This window comes from Portunus trituberculatus, chromosome 21 (assembly GCF_017591435.1).
Source record: "Portunus trituberculatus isolate SZX2019 chromosome 21, ASM1759143v1, whole genome shotgun sequence".
NCBI lineage: Eukaryota > Metazoa > Arthropoda > Malacostraca > Decapoda > Portunidae > Portunus > Portunus trituberculatus.
Window position 1 is genome coordinate 14,029,534 of NC_059275.1, and position 27,500 is coordinate 14,057,033.

General features: G+C 38.2%; 1 protein-coding gene across 1 annotated transcript in view; it reads right to left on the reverse strand.

The window, feature by feature from the left end:
* Positions 1-27,500, reverse strand: part of LOC123507164 (relaxin receptor 2-like) — a 214,617-nt gene that overhangs the window by 30,563 nt on the left and 156,554 nt on the right. The window contains 6 exon segments of the mRNA XM_045259820.1: positions 845-916; positions 5,594-5,740; positions 9,701-9,769; positions 11,262-11,330; positions 12,019-12,130; positions 19,446-19,526. Coding sequence (XP_045115755.1) covers positions 845-916; positions 5,594-5,740; positions 9,701-9,769; positions 11,262-11,330; positions 12,019-12,130; positions 19,446-19,526 — 550 coding nt within the window.

The window sequence follows — 27,500 nt, forward strand, 5'->3', positions numbered from 1 at the left end:
CTCTCTCTCTCTGAAATGGCAAGCAAGGGTTGAATTACGTTGAGAGAAAAGAAGGAGAGAGATGGAAAATAGCGGGAGAGAAAAGATTTAATATGCTAAGAGGACACGAGCGTTATTTAGTTAAAGGAGTTGGTCATGAGGAAACAAGGAGGAGGAGGAAGAGGAGGAGGAGGAGGAGGAGGAGGAGGAGGAGGAGGAGGAGGAGACAAAGCTTGTAAAAGTATAAAAGGCAAGAAACAAAAGGAGAGAATTGAAGGATGAATAGAGCAAAAGCAGCATCATAAAAATGAAAACAGGACACGAGGTTTATGGCATCAATCTGCTAATTTTGAGGCACTATTTATATCCGAGTAAAATATGTTGCCTTTTAAATCAAAACCTAATTCATGGAGAGATGTGGCGTGTAATTAACCCCTTCAGTGCCATGACGTGTTTTCATATTCATTCTGCTTACTATTCAGTGATTTTATACAGATTCAGAAACTTATGTGGGGGTTAAAATAGTGAAAACTCGGGCAATTAATCTTCTGACCTCCGTAGACTCTTCCTGATGTAAATAAAATCATCTGACGTACCCAAAACTCATAGTAAAAAATGCCTCCCAATACTGAGGGAGTGAACGTAATTATAGAAAAAAAACAAGCCAACGAAACTTAAAGAAACTAAAGCAACTCAAACTTAACCTAAATAAGACGTAACCAAACCAAATCAAACCAAACTAACCTAACCTAACTTAACCTAACTTAACCTAACCTAACTATACCTCAAATCAAAAATACTAATGTTACTTCAGTATGATCAGAGGCGTTAGTAGATGGAAAGAAAGGAAAATAAAAGTACTTACAGTTCCGTGAGTGACTGTGCGTTGCGGCTCACGGTTCTGTTAGTCATGGTCACTGGGCTATAGTTGATCCACCTGAGGGAGAGAGAGAGAAAGGTTAAGCCACGTCATGTTAGGTCACGTAGGGGAAAGTTTGGTTAGGTTAAGGTTAATGTTAGAAAGGTTATTGAGAGTTAGATGAAGAGAGGAGTACAAGAGGAGTAGAGGAGAAGAGGAGGAGAAGAGAAGAGGAGGAGGAGACAGAAGGAGAAAAGAAGAAAATGGGAAAAATAGATGAGAATGTAATGATCAGTATGTCACGATTGTTTCCACACGATGACACAGTCTGAAAGAAGAGAGCTGGAAAGAAGTAACAGTTTTGTCAGGGCTTTACAGCTTCAAAAAAAAAAAAATAATAATAATCTTGAGTAAACGAGTTTCTCATGACCAAATACGATCCGGAAAATAAAAACATGTTTGTCACAACGCTATGTACAAACTGAGGCAAGACATTCTCTGCACACACACTCAAAAACGAAAGCAATAAATAAAGAAAAAGAATAGAGGAATTTCATATTTATATAATTTGTCAGAAGAAACCAACGTAAAAATGTAAATAAAAGGTTTTTATATATCAGTGCGAGGATAAAAGCGAAGCTACAACTTTCTCACACCTTTAAAATAGTAGGAAAACAATGAAAAAATAAAAGAAACCCTAAAATTCTCACGCACATACAATCCAACTGAAAAAAAAAATGGAAACGATGAAAAAAAAAAACATTTCTGAAACTTCTCTACAAATGAAAAAATCTTCACTCATCCTTTCCGCTGCTTTTTTTTTTTTTGTCTTTATTTAAATTTTATTCATTATTTCACCGGAACAGACCACAAGGGGCCACTCTTCCACACACCCACTCACAACTGTTTGGTATTCAAGAAAAAATACAAACAGCGGGCTGAGTTTTCCTGGAGCTCACCTGGCACCTGATTAACTAAATACCTGGGAAACACTGAGAGGGAGGCACAAGTATGTCGAGTACGTGGTGGTTGTGGTGGTGGTTCAAGTAGAAGTAGTAGTAGTAGTAGTAGTAGCAGTAGTAGTAAAGATGGTAGTAGTAGTAGTAGTGGTAACAGTACTAGTAGTAGTAGTAGTAGTAGTAGTAGTAGTAGTAGTAGTAGTAGTAGTAGTAGTAGTAGTAGTAGTAGTAGTAGTAGTAGTAGTAATAGTATTAGTAGCAGTAGTAGTTTGAGCAGTAGTAGTAGTAGTAGTAGTAGTAGTAGTAGTAGTAGTAGTAGTAGTAGTAGTAGTAGTAGTAGTAGAAGTTGTTGTTGTGGAAGTGGAAGACGAAAACGAAGACGAAGAGGACGACGATGAAGAAGAGAAATAAGAAGAGGATGAGAAAGACTAGGAAGAGGAAAAGGAAGAGAATGAGAAGCAAGAGGAAGAGGAGGAGGTCACCAGAATCTCTTAATTTTCTCATTTCCTACAAACGAAACAAAAAAAAAAAAAAAATCAGCAAATTTGCACTCACAACACCCGCCATAAGTTAATAAGAAGGTTAATTAGCTTAGTTTTCTTTTGATTACATTTTCAGTTCATTTTCAGTTCAATCATTCATGGAAACATTAAAATTAAAGAGAAGACGTAATGGAGCATCCCTCTCTCTCTCTCTCTCTCTCTCTCTTAGCATTCGAATTCCCATATCTTATTATATTCTTCTTCCTCACTTCACGACTACCCATCTGTCTTTTTTCTCCTCCTCCTCCTCCTCCTCCTCCTCCTCCTCCTCCTCCTCCTCCTCCTCCTCCCTCCTTTGTCTTCTGTCTTTTCCCATTCTTGCTATTGGAAATCAGCCGCCCAGAAAACACTCCGCCTGTACAGACTTTTGCCACATATTTCTTTCTTTCAGTGTTCCTTCCCTATTTCTAGTATTTTTTTCCTTGTTCCTTGTCTTCTTCTCTTTTTTCTAGTTTTCATTGTTGTTCTCTTCATTGTCGTGGTTAGTTTTTTTTTATTTCTGATTTTTTTCTCTTTTCATTTTCTTTCTTTCTTTCTTTCTTTCCTTTTCTTCTTCTTCTCTTTCTTCTACGCCATATTTTATTTTCTATTAGTAAATGTTTTCTATCTTCAACATTTTTTTTTTTTTATTTCTTTGTCTCTCTTCTGGCAATTCATGTCTTGCTTTCTGTTTTGTTAAAAGCATGTGTTTGTTTCAGTCATCCGTTCAAAATTTCAAATCCGTTTTCTTTCTCTCCTATAGTCCAATCTTGACCTTTCCCAACACAAAATATCTTTTATCCCAAAGCTATTCTAGATTTTTCATGTTTTTTTTCCCCTGATGATTAAAATATATGAGTATTTATCAATGAATCTAACATTTCTTACCAGTTTTCTAATCATTTTCATAGTAAACATCTGACTTATCTACACCATCTTTTTTTTTATATCTAACCTTCATTGTTTTCTATATTTTCTCTGTCTCAGGAAAAAAACAATACCTAATATCCACAGATCTCAAAGTTTTCCAACTCATTTCCTTGATCTGTCTCTACCTTACATTGTCTAATATATTTTTCAATCATCTTTCCATTACATTCCCAAGAAACTTCAATAATTATAAGAATCTTATTTCTTTCCGTCTTTCAAATGCAATTCTTACATCGTCTAGTTTAATACTTTCCTTGGCCTTCCTCTTACAAAAAAAAAAAAAAAAAATTCACAGCATATTCTTATCTTCAACCTTTCATTTTTTTCTCTCTCTACCTTTTCCATTGTATATATTCCTTACCCTTTCCTTCTTCTTCCTTTCACCACCTTCTCGTTCTCTCTTTCCATTGCATATATAAAGTACCAATATTTTCCTATTCCTCTAAACCACCTTCCTTTTCCCTCTTTCCATAGCATATATACCATACCAACCTTTTTCTATGCCTCCCAAAACCACCTTCCCTTTCTCTCTTCCCACTGTATATATCCCCGTACCTGTCATTTCCTAGCCAAACCTGTCTCTTCCCCAGACCGTACCATCGCTATTTCCCTCGCCCCGTGACAGCCTCTGCTGCTGTGGATTCTGTCGCTTATCCCCGAGCTGTGAAGACAGGTATGGAGGGAGGCAGCGGGGACTCACAGTGTTTGCCTTGCTGCTCCGAGATAAGGCTAGGCTATGATGTATTGTTGAGCTTGCGTGACGACCGAGGAAGCTGCAGTGAGAAGGAAGGTCAACAAGGGAGAAAGAGAGCGAGAGAGAGAGAGAGAGAGAGAGAGAGAGAGAGAGAGAGAGAGAGAGAGAGAGAGAGAGAGAGAGAGAGAGAGAGAGAGAGAGAGAGAGAGAGAGAGAGAGAGAGAGAGAAGACACACACTATCCCAGTCAGAATATAGAATAGGTTGTGATATGTTTTAAAATATGCACAACGTAATCATTTGGCTGGAAAAGGGACGTTGAGGAGAGAGAGAGAGAGAGAGAGAGAGAGAGAGAGAGAGAGAGAGAGAGAGAGAGAGAGAGAGAGAGAGAGAGAGGAATCAGAGGACTGTCTAATAAGCTCAATACAACTCAGGTACATTATCATAAGTATCCCCAGGTGATCTCATGTTAATAGAGGCGAAATTCCGGCAGTTAAACCTTAAATACTCGCTCTTACTCCCGCTTACTCTTTGCGTTTACTTATTGACAAAACCCAGAAGGGAAGATTATGAAGAAAAAAGAAAAAAGAAAATGAGAAAATATGTTTGGATTTCTCAGTTAATCGCTGCAATAACTGTGATTAAGAAGCCGAACGTATTGGCAAGAACGTCAAATATTTAATGTGATGGCGAAATGAAAGTGCTATTCTTACATTAGCTTAACGCGCTGCTTCTTCTCTAAACAGCTTTGCGCTATGTATAACTCTAGCGATTCCGTGGCGGGAAAAAATATAGCTTCCTGTGTCTTTTATTTTCTGTCTTTCTTTCTTATTTGTAGTCTCTTTTCTTACTTTTCGAAAACTGTTCTTGTTAATGTGCTTGTTCTTGCTAATGTTGTCCCTTTAATAGTTCGTGTTGTTTTTTTGTTATTTTTCTTCGTATTGCTGTTGTTTTTGTTTTTGTTTCTCTTGCCTTGTTCTTGTTCTTCTTATTTCTCGTGTTGTTCTTGTTCTTTTCCATGTTTTGTTATTCTTCTTCCTTTTTTCGTCCTTTTCTTCCACCACCACCGCCTCTTCCTTCTCGGTAGAATCAACCAGCGTGTTGTTTTTTTTCCTGCTTATCCCTTGTGCTTTCTTTAACTTATTCCTTACCAGCTCAATAGACACACATGCATGAATAAATACACTCAGTAATAAAACACGTGATGCACTGGAATAAAGTAAAACTAGATAGATTGACAAATATAGGCAGATAGAAAATAGATAGATAGATATATGGATAGAAAGATAGAAAGATAAGTTAATAGATAGAGGGATAGATCAACATAAAGAAAAACAAACACACAAAACATAGATATATAGATAAACAGAAAGAATAAACAGACACACGGACACACAGACAGACAAATACACAGATAAATAAACCTTCGAAATACACACTAGAATCATAAAACACAAATTTCAACACACATTAAGACGCTCACCAAACACTCACCATAAAAAAAAAAAAAAAAAACATAACTCATAACTGAAACCTAGCATGTGAATCTTCAGACCACTATCAACTTCCTTTACTTTACTCTACTACTACTTACAACTTTGCCTCTGTATGTTAATCTTGCATCTACTAATACCTTCTTTTACTCTACTTACAGGGAGAGGAGGCCGGGCACGAGATCAAGCACAAGATCGATGTCAGAGATGAGGTTGTTGCACAGGTGGAGGTAGCTGGGCCTGAAGAGGGAGCTGAGGCCTTGTAGAGATTGAGGGTCGTCGCTCAGTAAGTTGTGTGACAGGAACCTAGAGTAGAGAAAAGGGCAAGGTTGGTAATCTCCTCTGGCTATTTCGTTTGTTTGTATATCTCGATGTGTGTTAATGGGTTTTTGTCTGTCTGTCTGTGTGTGTGTGTGTGTCTACTTATGTACTTGTTTATTTTTATCTAGCTATCTACTCACTTACTCGTTTATCTATCTATCTATCTATCTCTTTCTCTGACTATCTATTCATCTACTAATTTATCAATCTCTGCATTCATTCGTCCATCCAATCTTGTTATTTATTTATCTATGTATCTACCTACCTATTTATTTATCTATCTATCTAGGCATTTATCTATCTTCTGTCTATATATGTGACTATATATGCCTGTTCATTCATCTATCTATTTAACAATCTCCTCTGGCTATTTCGTCTGTTTGTATATCTCGCTGTGTGTTAATGGGTTTTTGTCTGTGTGTGTGTGTGTGTGTGTGTGTGTGTATTTATGTACCTGTATTTTTTTTTATCAAGCTATTTATTCATATACTCGTTTATCTATCTATCTCTTTCTCTGATTATCTATTCCTCTACTACTTTATCAGTCCCTCCATCCATTCATCCACTCATCTATCTATTCATCTAGTTGTCTATTCATTTATGTATCTATTAGTTCATCTATCTCTTTATCTATTCATTTATCTATCTTCTGTCTATATATGTGACTATATGTATGCCTGCTCATTCATCTATCTATTTAACAATCTATCTTATCAGCTATCTAGGCCACGATTTCCGGCAGGCAAATGCAACACAAATCCTCGATAGTTTTAACAGTTTTAAGTCACAAACAAGTATCAGATGACGAGGCTCCAGGTAAACTCCAGGTAAACTCATCCAGTGCTACTAGAAATATCTGATGCTTGTAAAGAAAAACATGAGAAAAATGAGGCAGTTTTGGAGAAAGGCATAAGAAGTATCGCCTTTCACAAAATTCCCTTAAGAAGATACACGTAATTTTTGTTTTACTCCCTGTGTTGTGTTGTATCGTGTTGAGGGCAAGGCACGCAAGTCAAGGGGTCGTTTTATCTGGCAACATTTCCCTGACGGAGTTCCAAGTTGATCCTACAATTACAAGTCTTTTTAATGGAATTTTTAAAGAGCGAGGTGTCGGCACGTGAGGGACTTAAGTGTTTCCTTTTTATTACCACAACTACAACTTTTTATTACCACAGCTAGACCAAGGACACAAGCAAGAAGAGAGAGAGAGAGAGAGAGAGAGAGAGAGAGAGAGAGAGAGAGAGAGAGAGAGAGAGAGAAAGAGAGAGAGTTTTGCTAATTTACCGCTCACACTCCAGACAAGAAAATGAAGTGGGGGTCAGTTTAGTATTCCGAGCATTAAGTTCCTCCACTGTAACACAAAAAAATGAAAAAAAAAATACACAACACCAGTTATATTTTTCCCTGCTATTTTCTTCCGCCTATCAGTTTCCCTACTAAACATGAAACTAGGCATTACTTTAACATCCCAAACATCGCATTAATTCTTCCATTGCAACAATATTACAAAAATCTAAGAAGAAATCGTCAAATACACATGTTCTTTCCTCGCTATAGTTATCTATCACTCAATAAGCTGAATTAAGAGTATTCTTGGACATGGTGTGTAAAATAGTATTGACGCTTAAAGGACTAAAGATTGTTCGATAAAAGATTATATTTTAGACATATGGAGTACATTTATACGTGATATTTGTGTCTATCTTTGTTGTGGCCGAGTTCTTTCAATATTCAGGCCACAGTATTAATTGGTCTGCATGAATACAAAGAAAAGAGAGAACAGGGCCATTCATTTGTCATCTCTAGGATACGGAATTAATTGAAAGACTAATGCAAAATATGAAAGTAAAATCTGAATAGCCCCATGGGAAATATTGTCCAGATAAAAAGCTCGAAATATTATGTAGCAAAATGTAGAGAAAAAAAGAAAAGGAAATAAAATGTTGACTTGAAAACAAAAATAGGAGATAAAACTAAAAAAAGAAAAATGTTAGTGTTATATTCAAGAGGAAAATAGCAAAACGAGAAAAAAAAATACGATAAATGAAAGAGAAAGGTAAAGAACAATGCAGCGACAAACTCTTTGCAATTTATCACAGAACGAAAAGCATAAAATGTAATGTTATGTCCATGTGTTGTGCTGGTGTGGTGACGCAGGTGGCGCTGACCTTCACCGCGCTGCAGAGGTGGACGGCAAAACTTTACAAAGAGAAGACTGCTAAGGAGATTCACCTAAGCTAACCTAAGCCAACATAAGCTAACCTATCCTAGCCTAAGCCAACCTGACCTTACCTACCTTACCTTATCTAACCCTAATCTAACTAAAGCTAACCTAACCTAACTTAACCTAACCTACCCTAACCCAAACCATCTTAACCTAACCTACCCTAACTTAACCTAACTTACCCTAACACAAACCATCTTAACCTAACCTAACCTAACTTAATTGATCGGAACCTACTCATACACCTTAGCAATATAAGTTGAGAGAGAGAGAGAGAGAGAGAGAGAGAGAGAGAGAGAGAGAGAGGTTTATTGTCTAATCTCTTTCTCTCTCTTTCTCCCGTTTATATTTCTCTTTTCTTTCTCTTTGGTTCTCCGTTTATATTTCCATTATTCTTTTCTTTATTCATTTTTGGTTCACACACAAAGAATATGCCGCAATATCTAATCTCTCTCTCTCTCTCTCTCTCTCTCTCTCTCTCTGCTCTCTCTCTCTCTCTCATCCTCTCCCTTTCCCCTCATCACATCCTCATTTTTCCACTCACTCTCACTATTCACGTTCTTTTCACGCAGAATAATTAGAGACTTAGCCTTTTTTTAAGTCCTCCACCACCACCACCACCACCACCACCACCACCACCACCACCACCACCTTGTCCTACCATCCCTCTTGCTTTCTCTTCTTCATCTTTTTCCTTCTCTTTCTCCTCCTCCTCCTCCTCTTCCTCCTCCTCCTTCCCCTCCTCCTCATTCTCCTCCTCCTTCTCCTCCTCCTCTTTCATATTTCACTGCGTATTCACTAAAGACGACGAGAGAGAGAGAGAGAGAGAGAGAGAGAGAGAGAGAGAGAGAGAGAGAGAGAGAAGGAACCCCCCCCACACATCCACACGTCAAACCTCAGAGCAACAAGCAAACTAACAAATAAAACAGTAATTACCACCATTAAACGGTCTTCCCGGAAAAATGAGAGAGAGAGAGAGAGAGAGAGAGAAAGGAGCGTTAAACTGTTTTCTCTCTCTCTCTCTCTCTCTCTCTCTCTCTCTCTCTCTCTCTCTCTCTCTATATATATATATATATATATATATATATATATATATATATATATATTTTTTTTTTTTTTATCTATCTATTTATCTATCTATCTATCTATCTATCTATCTATCTGTCTATCTATCTATCTGTCTATCTATCTATCTATCTATTTCGTTTTCTCCTCTTAATTTTTTCCCTCTCTCCTTCGCTTCATAAATTTGTTTTCTCTTCTTCCTCCTCTCTTTGCATTCCTTCCCCATTCCTTCAATTCTTTCTTTCAATCTTTCTTTCCTAATTTGCTGTGTTATCTACATATTTTTCTCCTTCATTTACTTACTTTATAATCTTCCTCCTCTTTTTTTATTTTATTCATCTTTCTCTTTCTCGTCTCCTTTCACACCCTCCTGTTTCTCTTCCTTCTTTTCCTCCTCCTCCTCTTTTCCTTCCACCTGCTCATCATCACCACTTTTGTCCTTCATTTCAATTCTTTCCCTTCTGCCTCTTTCTCTTCCTCCTCCTACTAACAGTCACATAGACAGCTTCGTTAGGCCCAGTAGTGCTGTTGCTGTCTGTCCCTTCCCTTGTATTCCTTTGTATTTCTTTGTACTATCATTTTTTTTTTTTCATCAGGCATTCTCCTTTCTTTGCCCTCACCACCACCATCACCACCACCTCCCTTCTAGTACTTACACCTTAAGAAGAGGAAGGCCACTGAAGACCCCGGCTGGCAGTACAGTGATCTTATTGTGGTCCAGAAATCTGTGAGGGGGAGGTGTAAATTAGACAGGTGAGGCTGGGAATCAGGTAGCGTAGGTAAGGGCGGGAGAGAGAGAATGAAGGTGTGGGAGAGATTGATGGTGCGAGGAGGAGAGAGTGACAGGGAGAGGAGTGGAGGGTGGGAGGAAAGGGTAAGATTGGAGGTGTGAAGATGGGATGCAAATCTGGATGGTAGGTGAGGAAAAGGAGGAGGAATAGTGTGTGTGTGTGTGTGTGTGTGTGTGTGTGTGTGTGTGTGTGTGTGTGTGTGTGTGTGTGTGAGAGAGAGAGAGAGAGAGAGAGAGAGAGAGAGAGAGAGAGAGAGAGAGAGAGAGAGAGAGAGAGATTAAGGATACACGTATTGAAACTGGAAGAGGAGGAGGAGGAGGAGGAGGAGGAGGAGGAGGAGGAGGAGGAGGAGGAGGAAGAAGAGGAGGACGTTCAAGAAAACACGGGAACAGGAAGTTTGTGGGAGAGAAAACCATGAAAAGAGGATAAATACTGGAGAGAGAGAGAGAGAGAGAGAGAGAGAGAGAGCAGATGGGATGACAGAAAGGTAAGGATGAGAGGAGGAAATCTTCAAGAGAGTAAATTCAGGTAGGAAATATTACGTTTTCTTTATTGGTGTGCATTCACTCATGGTGGAACAGACTTTATCAAATTTGAGTTCGGTTTATATCCTTCAAAAATTCGTGTCAAACTTTTACGCTTCTTTCAGTCAAGCTTTCAAAAATTAATATCTCTAGAGTGATTTTAGAGAGAGAGAGAGAGAGAGAGAGAGAGAGAGAGAGAGAGAGAGAGAGAGAGAGAGAGAGAGAGAGAGAGAGAGAATGTTGCAAATCCATTACCATAAAAGAAAAAAACAACAAAAGACTAACACAAAAGAAAGAGAAAGATATAAAAGAGAACAAACCATAAACTAAGAAAACAATAAGAAAAAAACAACATAAGAAAGAAAAAAAACACAGCAAAATAAAACAAATAGGGAGAAAATAGAAAAATAACAATAACACCAGAGAGAGAGAGAGAGAGAGAGAGAGAGAGAGAGAGAGAGAGAGAGAGCCGAACCCAGCTACACACCCTTTCAATCACTCCTTCTTATGGTCGAATTCTTTGCACGAGGATCGAAGAATTGAAAATAGAGCGTCTGTCAAGAGGGGAAAAATTGCTCTCAAGGCATGTAGACAGCGCGAGGGGAGAAAGAAGGGGAGTGAGGGGAGGGAAAGGGGAGGGTAAGGGGAATGAAAGCATAAAGGAGAGGAGTGAGATGGGAGAGTGAAGAGAGGAAGGAGGGGGGAGAGTAAGGGGAGTGAGAAGAAAGAGGAGAAGGAGAAGGGAGAGTGAGGAGGAGATAGGAGGTAGAGAACAACGAGGGGAGGAGGGAAGGAAGTTTTGAAGGATGAAGATGATAACACGTGAACAGAGAGAGAGAGAGAGAGAGAGAGAGAGAGAGAGAGAGAGAGAGAGAGAGGAGGGTGGGGGAAGTGTTGCTCACATTTGGTTGAGGCGTGGGTAGCGCTGCAGGTCATCCGACGATAGAACAATACTGTTGTTTCCCAAGAGCCTGTGAGGAGAGAAAGGGAGAGTGAGAGAATGAAAGAGAAAAAGAGGATTATCTTAGAAGACGGATTACCTTACAAACACACACACACACACACACACACACACACACACACACACACACACACACACACACACACACACACACACACACACACACACACAAACGGAGATAATTAGCAAGATGTTTCACTGTCAAAAATTCATTACAGATATAGCATAACAATTCCAAACCATATTTTCTTTAATATTCACAAGAAGCATAACTTTGAGGAATATTTCAGTTGTAAGACGGATAATTTTCAACAGAGAGAGAGAGAGAGAGAGAGAGAGAGAGAGAGAGAGAGAGAGAGAAAGAGAGAGAGAGATGCTTGAACTGTGCTAGAAGTAAAAAGGCAAGACACTGATAGAAAGTAGCCAAGTTTTCTTTTCTTTCATCTTTCTCTATTTCCTTTATTCCTTTTTACTTTCCTTCCTTAAACTGTCTTTCTTCTTTCTCCTGCCTTCCGTCTTTCCATTCCAACACCAACCATTTAAAAGAGACAAACAAACCAACCTTTTCCATCGCCCATATCACTGCATCGCTCACCACTCTCAATAAAACAGAGAAAAAAGAACACCTCAAAACCTTTCAGAAACAATCACCAAGAGCAACCACAAACACACACATCTACAAACACACTCATACGTACAAACTGGTGACGTTGGGATCTAAGTCTTGAGGGATGGACGTAAGGTGAGCGTTCCTGCAGACGAGGTGAGTTCCCAGGCGACAGTAGCACTCTGGAGGGACGCGAGTGAGGTCTGAGAGGAGAGACAAGAGTGTGGGTCAGTGATGGGTGGATATGTTAGTTTGTGAGGAAAGTATCGCAGAGAAGTGAGAGAGTGTGAGAGAGTAAGAGAGAGAGAGAGAGAGAGAGAGAGAGAGAGAGAGAGAGAGAGAGAGAGAGAGAGAGAGAGAGAGAGAGAGAGAGAGAGAGAGAGAGAGAGAGAGAGAGAGAGTGTGTGTGTGTGTGTGTGTGTGTGTGTGTGTGTGTGTGTGTGTGTGTGTGTGTGTGTGTGTGTGTGTGTGTGTGTGTGTGTGTGTGTATGCGTGTAAGTGCCTGTGTGTGTCTTTTTTAACTTTATCTTGAACAGGGCATCCTCGCAAGTGTGTGTGTGTGTGTGTGTGTGTGTGTGTGTGTGTGTGTGTGTGTGTGTGTGTGTGTGTGTGTGTGTCGGAACAGAAGGAGAGAGGGAAAGAATAAGAGCAAGTTAATTCCAGAAATACTGGAAAGAGAAAAAGAGAACAGGAAAAAGAGAAAGCTCATGTAATGGAATGTGGACTCACTGCATGAGAAGAAGGGATAAAATAAAGGTTAAATCCGGATCATTTTCAGGACTCAAAACACTCCTTCCCTGAAACACTATATGAAAAGAACAAGAGGCATTTCAGAGGACACGCACGGTAGAAAAAGAGAGAGAGAGAGAGAGAGAAGAAAAGAAGACGAGCGTGATAAGACTAAATTTAAAAAGAGGTAGGAAGAAATTGTCACACATAAATTGCACATGAAACTAAATTCAGGATATGAGAGACAGATAAAGGTGTGATGATATAATAAAAGCAAAATAAGATAAGGAGAAATATTGTTTGTGAGATAAAGAATGGAGTAGATTCATTTAAGTCAGGAGTATTTAAATAGATGCTTAGTTTTGAAATAAATAATATAAATGCATTGATAGAAATTATCTGAGGATGTACAAGCTTAGTATGTCTTACGCAGGAAATGCCACATCCAGATCGAGTGTTTGATTATTTTTCTTTTAAATATCGATGGGAAAAAAATACACACTATAAGGATGATCACGCTCAAATCACACTAAATTCACGCTCAAGTCAGTCTCAAGTCACATTTAAGTCACGTTCAGCTCACGGTTCAGTCACATAATATTATATGCATTTCATATTCATTTCGTAGTAGAAGTCTTTACACTTACGGTTACAGTCCTCATTGAAATGCAAATAACAAAATAGGATCAAACGGTAAAATAAGCTTCACCGGCCGTACATAAATCAGTATTCAGAATCGCTTTGCTCTCTTACCACAACTATTTTTCAAGTCCACAAAGATGACTAGCGGGCTTTTCAAGAGTGTTTCTCCTGTGAATAATGTAGGAATTTTGTCACTCTGCCTCTAGAATCGTATAAAACACCTTAAAAAAATTCGTGTAAATTTTAAATAAAGCCTTATGAAATAATGAAAGTGAAGCACAGAGAGGTTTGAAATACGAGCGATAATATGAATCAACCCTTATTTCTCCCAATGTCTTAGAAAATTACCGACGATACCAACTATTCAAAACATACATAAACAAAGCACATTTTCCAGCACAGATAGGAGTGAATAGCAAGCATCGAGAACCATTTATGCTTGAGGGGTCACAGTCAGGACGAGATGAGTGTGGGCAGGCCAAGGGCGGCGCATCACTAAGGTAACCGTGACAACCAGGTGGCGGCAGTGCCCGTGAAGTGAAAGTCAACGTCTGGCGGGGAATGCCAGCACTTTGATCGCTCTCACTGCAGTGTCGAGGGTCAAGCAAGAAAGAAAAAAAGACTGGATTTGTGAGGTGAGAGCGAGGGCGAGAGCGAGAGAGAGAGAGAGAGAGAGAGAGATTCGCACACTTTCAAAAATCATAATAGAAAAGCAGAACGAGGTAAAAGGTGAAAAGAAAATTAAATAAAACTATATTTATTTGTCATTTCGACGACGATAAGGGACACACACACACACACACACACACACACACACACACACACACACACACACACACACACACACACACACACACACACACACACACACACACACACACACACACACACAGCTCAAAATAAAAGACACACAACACCGAGATAAAACTTGGGATCTATACGACCACGGAGCAAGAGAGAGAGAGAGAGAGAGAGAGAGAGAGAGAGAGAGAGAGAGAGAGAGAGAGATTTGGTGGGAATTACACAGCCATTTCACTCCATTACGAAGATAAAATGGATAGAAAAGTAAAAAAAAAGAAAAACAAAGAGAAGAAAAAGGAAAATTAAATCAAAAGAAATAGAGAAAGCAGTAAAAAAAAAAAAGTATACACTAAGAAAAGAAGAAGAACAATAACATCAGCAAGAATAACAAGAAAAAAAACAAGAACAAGAACAAGAAATCGTCATCATCAGCAATAACAACAACAACAACAACAACAACAACAACAACAACAACAACAACAACAACAACAACGAAGACTATCATTATCGTTTTTGAAAATATGAATAAGTAAATAGAATAAAAGAAAGAAAAAGAGAGGGGGGAAAAGAGAAGCAGATGAGACAAGGAGAGGAAGAAGAAAGGGAGAGAGGAAGAAAAGAAAAGGGGAAGAGGACATATTTACTTAAAGTGAGGGGAAGGAAGAAAGAGAAAAAAAAAGTAGAAAAAAAAAAGAAACAGATTGGAAAGAGAAGAAGACACAAACAAGAAAAACAAATGACCAACAAATTAAATAAAGAAGAAAGAAAGGAAGACGAAACAGAAATTAATGAAAAAAAATGGGAAAGAGAACCGAAGAAGAAGAAAGGGAGAAAGGAAGACAGAAAGAAAGGAATAAGAAAGTAAGTTTATGAAGAAAATGATAGAAAATTGAGAAAAGAGTCATGAAAGCAGAATGTGAATTAAGAAAGACGAAGAAGAAGGAAATGGGAAGGATTATGTTTAGATGAGACGAGAAGGAAGAGGGGAAAAGATGGGAAGGGAGAGGGGGCAATAAGAAGGATGGAGGGGGTTTCTGTCAGGCTGTCAAGAAGAGGGGGAGAGAAATGATGGGAGGAGAGTGGCTTGGACTGCGGACAGCAAACTTGAGAGTAGAGAAAGAGAGAGAGAGAGAGAGAGAGAGAGAGAGAGAGAGAGAGAGAGAGAGAGATACAATAAACAGCAAAGTTAGCTAAATTACCAAAAATTACTGGAACGGATGAAAATATGTATGGAGATGGAGTAAAAAGGAAAAAGAGAAGAGGAAAAGTGAAAAGAGAAAGAGGAAAAGGGAAAAATAGAAATAAAGAGGAAAAGAAAGCGAAGTGAGGGAAAAGTCATGGAAGGAGAAGAAAAGGAAAAGGACAAAAGGGAAAGGAATAAAATATGTGAAAAGCTGCAAAGAAGGAAGAAAATGGAAAAAAAGAGAAGAAAATGGAAAAGTAAAGAAAGAAATCCACGAATGAAAAGGGAAAAATAAATAAAAGTAGAGAAAAATGAAAGAAAAGAAAAGGAAAATGGAGAGGCAAAAGGGGAGATATGTAAGGAAGAAGAGAAAAATGGAGAAGGAAATGAGGAAAAAAGGAGGAAGGGGAAAAATAAATAAAAAAAAGGAAAAATGGAAGTAGAAAAAGAAAAGAATATAAGAGAGAGAAGAAAAATGGAGCGAAAAGTAAGGAAGGAAAGTTAAAAAGAGAAGGAAGGGAAATATGCAAAGAGGAAAGAAGAAAATGTAGATAGAAAGAAAAGATACAGGAATAAATGAAAAGGGAGAGTAAGATATAAGAAGAGAGAAGAAGAAACTAAAATGAAAACCGAAAAAAAAGATAACAAGAATAAAACAAAGCAATAAATTAAAAAAGGAATATGATAAAGTGAAGGAAAGGGAGAAAAAAAAGAAGGAAAAAAAAGGGAAAATAAAAGAAAAAGACTAATGGTAATGCTTTCCTTTAGTACTCCATCCCACCACCTACATCCCACTACCCATCTCCCACTCCCCATCTCCAGTACCCATCTCCCAACACTCCTCTCCAGTATCTATCTCCCATCTCCCACTCCCCATCTCCCACCACCCACCTCCCAACACTCCTCTCCATTACCTATCTCCCAGTACGTGTCTAAACCACTTCTCCCTATTGCCTCCCTTACCACGTAGCCAGCATACCCATATACGTAATAGAACACAGGAAGATGACATCACACACTCCTGGCGCCGACACACACTCGTGCTGTATATATCCTTGTTGCCAGTGATTGTGGTGGTGGTGGTCGTGGTGGTGGTGGTGGTGATTGTGTTGGTGGTGATGGAGAAGACGGGTTGGAGGAGTAATACAAAGGAATACAAAGGAATACAAAGCAAGCCAAACAACAACAGACACTGAGGTTTTAGTTTGTTTGGGTAACTATTCTAAGAGGTGAAAGAGAAAGGATATTGCAGAGAAGGAGGATGTGGAGGAAAAAGAAGGGAAAAAAAAGGAAGACGAAAGGGGATATAACATTAAGAAGACTAAGAGATGTAAGAGAAAAACATGAAGGGAAAAAAGGGATATTATGCGAAAATGTGATGATATTTGATAACGTGTGCAATCATTAATTAACCCCTTCAGTTTCAGGACACGTTTTCATATTCTGCTTGCTATTTGGTAAGTTTATACACCTTCAGAAACTTAGGTGGAATTAATATACGGAAAAATCTGGCCATTAAACTTCTGACTTCCATAGACGACTCCTAATGTAAATAAAATCATGTAATCACAACCAAAACTCATGGTAAAAATGCGTCCCAGTACTGAACTCAATCAATCAATAAGACAAATTGATAAGTGCATGTATAGAGACAATCAATTTCATATAATTTCTCCTTTACTATTTCTTCATTTAGTATATTCTTTTATTAATTTACCTCTGCACTGCCTTTCATTTTTACAGAGTATGCCTTGTAAAATACTTTGATAACCTCTATGTTGTAAAACGTAGCAGTGGATTACTTTCACTCTAACTCTAACGATTATCTTTTTTACTTTCTTTCATCTTTCCATTTTTCTTTATCTTAGGTACAAAAAATCACATATTTCCTAAGTTTTTTTTTTTTTATTCTTACTGCCTCGTGTTATAAATTTGCCATGACGTGAGTGAGGATGCGAGACTTGTGGGAAAAAAATCTGAAGGTCTTATGCTGTTTTATTTGTAAGATTCTTCTCCTTTTTCAGTTTCAGTATACAGTGTTTTATGTTCTTTATTAAAATTCTTATAACACTATACACCTATCTCTCTCTCTCTCTCTCTCTCTCTCTCTCTCTCTCTCTCTCTCTCTCTCTCTCTCTCCCCCCTTCCTTCCTGCGTTTGCTTATAACCTTTTCGTCTTTCCCTCTCACTCCCCTTTCAATCCAGCTTGTCTCTTTTTCTTTAATATATCTTGCCCATATCCTTCTCTCTCTCTCTCTCTCTCTCTCTCTCTCTCTCTCTCTCTCTCTCTCTCTCTCTCTCTCTCTCTCTCTCTCTCTGAAATGGAGACAAAGCATTACTGATGAAATAGAAGAGAAAGCAAGAAAGAAGTTAAAAGGAAAAGCAAAGGAAATATGTGAGATGAAGGAGAAGAGAAATAAAGAAATCGATCAACATGCATTCTCTCTCTCTCTCTCTCTCTCTCTCTCTCTCTCTCTCTCTCTCTCTCTCTCTCTCTCTCTCTCTCTCTCTCTCTCTCTCTCTCTCTCTCTCTCTCTCTCTCTCTCTCTCTCTCTCTCTCTCTCTCTTAATGGCGTCCGGGTCTCTAGGCCACGCCACTTTATGGGCAGTTTCCTCCACTCGTAAGGTGACAACACTATCCTTTCCGCTCCCTTTTTCCTCCCCCTCCTTTCCTCCCTTCCTTCCGTCCCCTTTTTTTTTCATTCCTCCTTTCCTTCCTTCCTTCCTTCCTTCTCTTTTGTCTCTTCATTTCTTAGCCTCCCTTTCCTCGTCCTTCTCCTGTCACCCTGCCTCACTCCAGCTTGTCTTCACTTCCTCGTCTCTCTCTCTCTCTCTCTCTCTCTCTGCTGTCGTCTATATTTTCTGATTTTCTTCTTTATTTCTCTCATTTAGAAAGACTTTTATTTTCTTACCCTTTCTCCTACATCGAAAAATTCTTCATATTTTTTTCCTAACAATTTTCAGTGGGAGGAAGGAAGAGAGGTGAAGAGAAATACAAGGAAGGCACACTTATTACCCATGTTCTTTGCAACACTCTTGAAACACTCTAGAAAACCCCGCTAGTCATCTCTGTGGTCGCTGAAAATAGTTGTGGTAAGAAGGTTATGTGTTTTAAAATACGGACTTAATATTCACCATCTAACAAAAAAGGGAACGCCATTACCCTCTTCTATACTGGGACACATTTTTACCTTGATATATGTGAATGATTAGAACCATTTTATTGAGATTAGAAAGGGTCTATGGAGGTCAGAAGATTATTGGTCAGGGTCTTCAATATTTTTAATCCCCCTTGTAAGTTTCTGAAGCCTTGAAAAATCCCCATTTAGTAAGCAGAATGAATATAGAAACGCGTCATGGTACTCAAAGGGGTAGGCGGTGTCACACTCCTGAAACACTCTTAAAAACCCGGCTAATCATCTCTGTGGCCTTTGAAAATAGCTGTGGTGAAAAATTTAAGTGTTTTGGAACGCAGACCTTATATTTATCTTCCCTCCGACAAATAAGGGAACACATTTCTACCTTGAGATTAGTGTATGATTAGACCATCTTTTGAGATTAGGAAGACTTTATGGAGGTCAGAAGATTAATGGTCAGGGTCTTCACTGTTTTACTCCCCCACATAAGTTTCTGAAGCTCTAAAAAATCACCAAATTGTAAGAAGAATGAATATAGAAACGCGGCAGGAAGGGAGTTGAGCGGTGCCACACTCTTGAAATACTCTTGCAAACCGGCTAATCATCTCTATGGCCTTTGAAAATAGTTGTGGTGAGAAATTTAAGTTTTTAGAATACGGACCTTATTTTTATCATCCTCCTCAAAAAAAAAAAAAAAAAAAAGAAAGAGGAACTCCATTAAGCCCTTCAGTACCATGACGCGTTTTCGTATTCATTCTACTTACTATTTGGTGATTTGATACAGCTTTAGAAACTTGTGCGAGGGACTGAAATAGTGAAGACTCTGGGCCATTAATATTCTGACCTCCAAGACTCTGACCTCCATATATTTTGGACCATTAATCATCTAACATCCTATAGACCGCTCCTAATGTCACTCAAATGGTCTAATCGTACCCAAATTTCAAGGTAAAAATGTGTCCCCAGTACTGAAGGCGCTAAGCGGTGCCCAAGGAAACCTTCAGGAGGGGCAAAGGCAAGACTCACCACACCGCGTAATGTTGTCCGGGGCCAGGATCTCCTTCTCCAGGATCTTGACGGTCAGGTTGCTGTCCGCCTCGTAAGGGACTGTGGAAGAGAGAGAGGTTGAGTTAAGGTAGGTTTGGTTAGGTTAGGTTAGGTTAGGTTAGGTTAGGTTAGGTTAGGTTAGGTTAGGTTAGGTTAGGTTAGGTTAGGTTAGGTTTGGCTTGGGTTAGGTTAGGTTAGGTTAGGTTAGGTTAGGTTAGGTTAGGTTAGGTTTGGTTAGGTTAGGTTAGGTTAGGTTAGGTTTGGTTTGGTTTGGTTAGGTTAGGTTAGGTTAGGTTAGGTGAGGTTAGGTTTGGTTTGGTTTCATTAGGTTTAGTTAGGTTTGGTTAGATTAGGTTTACTTACGTTTGGTTTGGGTTAGGATAGGTTGTGTTAGGTTTGGTTGGGTAGGTTAGGTTTGTTTAGGAAATTTAATGTAATACCTTTCTTTATAATTTACTAATGGATTAGATCAATTTGGGCTAAGAAGTCAGATGAAACTATTGAAACTACAATTCACTTAGCTGGAAGAGAATCAAAATAAAATGTTCACTTGCATAAAAAGAGAAGCAAGAAAAAAAAAATACCAGAAACATTTCAATACGATGTAAGAACCCCACGGTAACAGCACGATGAAAAACATCACACACACACACACACACACACACACACACACACACACACACACACACACACACACACACACACACACACACACACACACACACACACACACACACACACACACACCCTAATAATCACTCACAAAACATACGAAACAAGAAAAAACACAAATATCTAACCATCCCAACTAGACAAAACAAAACATCTCATACATTACAAAAACTACAAAGAGGTAACGAGACAGATACACAAGAGACGACAAACTGTAGTACTAGTAGCACCATGAATCACAGCCGCCCCTTCTCTATTAGTCAGCAAGACACAGGCGTTCAGCAATAAGTCACAGTAATGCAGCAAGACACAAGACTACACCGACACAGTATTGTCCATTAGTACGATTTACCGAGGGCAGGTCGAGAAGGGCGCAGCTTAGAAGACACACCCACTAATTCCTCGGTGGTAAGTTACGAGGTTGAGGTTGAAAGTTACGTTGCTGGTTTATTCAGTTACGTGAATGTAAAGATATGCTACAAAAAAGAGATCTAGAGAGTAAAGAGTAGAGAGAGAGAGAGAGAGAGAGAGAGAGAGAGAGAGAGAGAGAGAGAGAGAGAGAGAGAGAGAGAGAGAGAGAGAGAGAGAGAGATTCCTAACAAATCATATTGCAACAGGGAGCAAATACAGACGCAGCAGGCCAAAGGGGAAAGTGAAGAAAGAAGAGGTGAAATGGAATACATAGAAGTGTGTATAGAGAGAAAGGAGAAGAAAAGAACAGGACAATGTAAGAGGGAGAACAAAGACGACACACACACACACACACACACACACACACACACACACACACACACACACACACACACACACAGACCTTCAAACCAAAGGAATAAAAGAAATTACAAAAAATAATAAACATGCCAGCAACAAAACAGCGAAATTGAATCAAAACAAAGCGAGTTGCATTGACACTGAAACAAAACCACACGTAATGAAAGTAATGAAAACAAAACATAAGGGAAAGGAAAACAAAACACGCCCACACTTACAGGTGAAAGGGGTACGTCCGCGTGCCTTCACCTGGCAGTAACCTAATTAGCATATACGTAGAGGAAGATGAAAGCAGATGGGGTCTTGCACAGGTAAACACTTCCTTATCTCGATGCAATAAAAAGGTGTCTGGGAAGAAGCAAAGAGAGAGAGAGAGAGAGAGAGAGAGAGAGAGAGAGAGAGAGAGAGAGAGAGAGAGGGCAGAGAGAAACGGGATGGCTTTATGTAATATGAATGTGTTGTCGGGTTATGGATCTCTCTCTCTCTCTCTCTCTCTCTCTCTCTCTCTCTCTCTCTCTCTGCAGCTACTTGAAAGATATTGAAAACAAATTGAATTCCGCGGAAAACTATTTGTGTTAGTCTTGCCAGAGTAAAATATGAAAGGAACCTAAAGGAAATCGAGATATAGGTAGAAACGTAATTTTCTTCACTAGAGTAAGCCTACTTGTTTATTCCAATTCAAATTCAAAATCATGTATAAAAATTCGTAAAATTTTTAAAACGTTTTTTACTTCATTTTCATCCATCTTACTTCATTTTAATCCATTTCTTTTCATTCACTTCATTTTACTTCTTTTTCATCCATTTCTTTTCATTTACTTAATTTTACTTCATTTTTATCCATTTCTTTTCATTCACTTCCTTTTACTTCATTTTCATCCATTGCTTTTCATTATTATTTTAAAGATGACAGACAAAGTAAAGAAATTATGTGTTATTTGTAGGGAATATTACAAACAAACTCCATTTTCTTTCCGCCATGGAGATTTTTTATTTTCATTTCTTGTCAAGTTATGAGTATGTCTTTAAAAAGATATCACGGTCTAATTACCATGCCAATCCTTTTCTGCCTTTTAATAACTACACTAATAAATTCCGAAACTTCAAATTACCGTTTCATGTTTTAACTGTGACTTCTTTTTTACGTATAAACAAAAGTGACGTTCATTGGACACTGAAGTTTATGTAAATTTTCTTTTCAACTATTCTATCGGTTCCACATCCTGTTTTCCTAGCCCATCAGTGGTAGGACGGAGGTCTCCTGACGAAGAACTTTAGATTCCGTGTTTGGGAACAGTTATCCGTGGCCCAAGACTGAAACCCGTGCGCCTGAGGACCCACTTGTCTCTTAATCTAATAACTACGCTAAAACTAAATAAATAAATAAATAAATGGATGAACAAGAAATAAAAGAGAATTAAAAGACACCTAAAACCAGATGCCATTTAATCTTTCTCCTTTCAGTTAAAATTGGACATCCTGACATTTCACTTCAAGAACTCGACATGTTACTACAGCTCCACCTGAAAAGTAATAACGCTTCCAAAAATATACAACTCCTACTCATATAACGATTCCTTTTCTAACACATCGGTTTTTCTTTTTGTGCGAGACTCAAGAGACACTGCCTTGACATTTTACTCAAGTGTCGATTCCATGAGAGAGTGAGAGTGAGAGGTAACGAGTGTCATGGTGGTGGTGGTGGTGGTGGTGGTGGAGTGTCTCAGGAATACATGACTCAAGGGTTTGATTCCCGTGATAAAGGAGAGGGTCGTCTTTTAGAAGATGAGGAGCGCGCCCACTCACACACACACACACAGAAAAGAGATGAGGTGAGCTGCGGGGTTTCATCTTATGCTCCAAAACTGTTTCATATATGAGATGAAGAGAAGAGAAATAAAGAAATCGATCAACATACATTCTCTCTCTCTCTCTCTCTCTCTCTCTCTCTCTCTCTCTCTCTCTCTCTCTCTCTCTCTCTCTCTCTCTCTCTCTCTCTCTCTCTCTCTCTCTCTCTCTCTCTCTCTCTCTCTCTCTCTCTCTCTCTCTCTCTCACTACTAACTTCCATTTATTGTCTTTCTCTTGCTCGTATTCTTTCTCTCTAAAACTTTTCTCTCACTGCCACCTAAGTTTAATTCTGTCTTTTCTTTACAACCTCACACATTTACATTGACTCTCTCCTTTATTCTTTTCTATTTCTTCTGTTCTTATCACTTTACTATTTTTAATCTCTTTTAGTGACTTTTTGTATTACCTTCCTTTTCTTGTGACCGAGTGTTCTTCGTCTGTTAATTTGCCTTTTTGTATGCCTGTTCGTCTCTCTCTCTCTCTCTCTCTCTCTCTCTCTCTCTCTCTCTCTCTCTCTCTCTCTCTCTCCCACATATTCGTTTGGATAATTACGAGACGCAAACTCACGTATTTTCAAGGTAACGTAAATGGAATCCACCTCTTTTTCCGAGAGACTTCAGGCATATATATTTCTTCTCTTCCTCCTCCTCTTCCTCCTTCTCCTTCTCCTTCTCCTTGTGCATAGAAAAAAGAAAATATGCGTTGCTAGCCGAAGATTTTATTCCATCTTTTATAATTCAGCGGCAGAGGAAAATAATTTAGCGGATACTAAATGAGAATAAGGTAACGAAGGCTCACTATGTATTATTGAAACTGACTCACTGGAAATTAAACACTCCTACACTCCCAATCACTGAAGGAGTTTTACCATTAGGGCGAGAAAACTTTGTGATTATTATTCTGTGAGAGATGAGAAGTGATCTAAAATAGGAATTACTTCTATTTTTCCAGGTACAAGTTGGAATCTTTTACTAAAGCATCGTGGAATTCGTAATAGCGTTGATTAAAGAAAGAGGGGAATTTGGAAGTATATTTATGATTATTTTATTCCCCCAAAAAGGAGAAGGGATTCCAAGTACGAGGTTGTTTATATTTTTCCAGGTACACAATGGAATCTTTTACTGAGGCTTCATAGAATTCGTATAGTAATGTTGATTAAAGAAAGAGAGGAGTTTGCAAGTATCTTCCCTAACATTAGAATAGAAATTAAGTTTGAATTCGAGGTGGTTAATATTTTCAGCTACATACACGTTGGAATCTTTCACTGAGGCTTCATAGAATTCGAAGTAATATTAATTAAAGCAAGATAGGAGTTCGTATCTTTCCTGATACTAAAATAAAAATCAAGCCTAAATTCGAGGGTCTTTATATTTTTTTCAGCTTTACGTTGGACCTTTTTACTGAAGCTTCATAGAATTCGTATAGTAATATTGATTTGAAAACTGAGAGGAGTTTGCAAGTATCTCTCTAACATTAGAATAGAAACAAAGTCTAAATTCGAGATGGTTAATATATTTTTCAGCAATACGTTGGATCCTTTCACTGAGACAACTTAGAATTCGTAGTAATAATGATAAATAGAAAAGAGAAGAATTTGTAAGTATCTTTCCTAACATTAGAAGAGAAACCAAGTCTAAATTCGAGGTTGTTTATATTTTTTTTCAACAATATGCTGGATCCTTTTACTGAGACAACATAGAATTCGTAGTAATATTGATTAAAAAAAACGAGATTAGTTTACAAGTATCTTTCTTAACATTACAATAGAAACCAAGTCTAAATCGAGGCTGTTAATATATATTTTTCCCCAGTTACACGTACTGACAACCTTTTTACTGAGGTATCACAAAATTCCTAGTATTGATAACAAGGAACAATGTAGCAGCAGAACAATGGCGAGTGATATTGAGTACTAAATCATTGTTCTGAGAGAAATAAAAGGAAGTCTAGATTTTACTTTACCCAGTGTTTTTTTTTTTGTGTGTGTTTTTTTTCTTCTCCCTGCTCCTCCACCTCCTCCTCCTCCTCTTCTTTCTCCTCCTCCTCCTCCTTCTCTCTCCTCACTTCACAAACCCAGGATGAGGCTGAAGGGCGCCCTGGAGAAGCTAATGAGGTATCTGTCCTCCTTCCTCATAAGAGAGAGAGAGAGAGAGAGAGAGAGAGAGAGAGAGAGAGAGAGAGAGAGAGAGAGAGAGAAAAGATAATAACAACGACGACGACTACAATAGAAAAATAGTAACAACAGTAACAACAACAACAACAACAACAACAACAACAACAACAACAACAACAACAACAACATCAACAACAACAAAATAAATACTTTCAGACACAAACACATACAAAATCCATTCAAGGTGACATACAGAATAAACAAACAAATAAACAAGTAAATAAACACAGCCTAGATTTCACACACATTAACATACAACAAATATTCGATTGCAAAAAAAAAAAGAGAGAAAAAAAAATATAACTATAATGAAAATGATAACAATGATAAAACAAACTAATGGTTATGACAAATATTAAAAGAGCCCCAACAAATCACTCAGACGTCAAGGACAGAAGACGGAGAGAAAAAAGTGTGAGCTAATTTGTCTCTCATGTTTCCAGAAAATCATCACACATTTCATCATATCAATTTATAGGGCAATCTATTCCACCCTAAATTTAATCTCGTATTCATTTCTCTCTCTCTCTCTCTCTCTCTCTCTCTCTCTCTCTCTCTCTCTCTCTCTCTCTCTCTCTCTCTCTCTCTCTCTCTCTCTCTCTCTCTCTCTCTCTCTCTCTCTCTCTCTCTCTTTCAATCGTACATTCCCATTTTATTATTATTCCTTCCCTTTACTGTCCCTTACTTCATTATCACCTTTCTCTCTCTCTCTCTCTCTATTTCCTCTCTTCCCCTCCCTCTCTTCCCCTCCCTCTCCTTCCCCTTTCTCCCCTCATCCCTCCTTTCTGCACCTGGTTTTAAATATCCTTTATACATCCAAGCTTCCACCACCTCAATTCCCTCCTCTTCTTCCTCCTCTTCCTCCTTCTCTTTCTCCTCTTCCTCCTCCTCTTCCTTCTCCGCCTCCCCACGTACCGTGTAAATTTAATAACTGGAAACTGAAATCTGAAGGCCGGTGGGTCATAGTCGTTTTCTCGCTCGCTCTTTAATAACATGCATATGGGATGTTTGATGTTATGGGAGCGTCCTTGACTTGACTCTAATGTATGTACTTTTGGCGCCTCTGTCCTCCTTGTTCTTGTCGAGTCGGATTTCGTCGGATTTCAGGAAGAGTGAGTTTTTTGGGATGTTTTGAGTTGTGAAGTGTTGGACGAGGGCTGTTCTTGTGGTGGTAGTGGTGGTAGTGATGGTGGTTTTAGTGGTAGTAGTAGTAGTAGTAGTAGTAGTAGTAGTAGTAGTAGTAGTAGTAGTAGTAGTAGTAGTAGTAGTAGTAGTAGTAGTAGTAGTAGTAGTAGTAGTAGTAGTAGTAGTAGTAGTAATAATAATAATAATAATAATAATAATAATAATAATAATAATAATAATAATAATAATAATAATAATAACAATAATAATAATAAAATAATAAAAATAATAAAAAAATAAATAAATAAATAAAAATGATAACAATAATAGAAGTGTTTTTGCTGTTGTTGTTGTTGTTGCTGCTGCTGCTGTGATAAAAATATTAATTATAATATTGGAGAATATTGTTTAGGAGTAATAAAGAAGATGGAGAGACCAATATTAGGTCAGAGAGAGAGAGAGAGAGAGAGAGAGAGAGAGAGAGAGAGAGAGAGAGAGAGAGAATATTGCTTGTTGGTAGTAGACAATGAATTAAGATATTGAATGGTGTTCGTTCTGGAGGTGGGAACATTGCAGTGTGGTGGTTCTGGAGATGGAAGTTATTGTGTCTAATCAGCTGTAGAAGTTACGATCACCTACGACCAATGAAGAGCATTGAAAAAAAAAATGAGTAAATAAAATGATCAGATCGAGATGAAATAGTGAAGTGTTTTATTTGTTATCTATTCTTTTATCTATTTATCCATTCATTCTATTTACTTAACTTCTATTCAGTTTTCTTTTTGTGTGTGTTAGAAAATGAATGTTAACTATTATCTTCCTAACTTTTTCCTCTTAACATCCTTTCAAAAGATTAAAACATATGAACTGACAGATATAAAAAAAAAAACAATAATAATAATAAATAAATGTGTTTTTTTTTATCAAGGAGTTTTCATGCGTGATCTGGAAATGACCTTTAGATGTAATTCAAGTTGTTTTAATGTGAGTGTCGTGAGAGAGGAGTGTGTTAAGTGGCTCACCTTGCCGCCAGGTGTGTGGGAGGCGCCGCGTATTATTCATCAAGGGAGCGAGAATGCCTGCCGACGCAACAAGCTCAGGCGAAATTATTCATTCCCCTTCTCACTTGAGTCTTTCATTTTATTTCATTTTATTTTTTTCCGCCATCATTTCAGTGGAGTACAAAAAATGTTGATTGTGAACTGGAGAAAGTTTGTTTTATTGTTTCACATTTAGATTCTAAAAAATAAAGATAAATAAATAAAAGGAATTAGAAAGCGGATAATGGCCAGCAAAATGAATACGTTATCATTTTACATACAATTTCTGAAACTTACTTTAGTCCCACGCACGACGAGTTGAAATGGAGATAGAAAGCAGTGACTCATCGTATTCATCTATTGGCAGATACGTAAACTGAGAGGAAGAGCATGTACGAAATGCT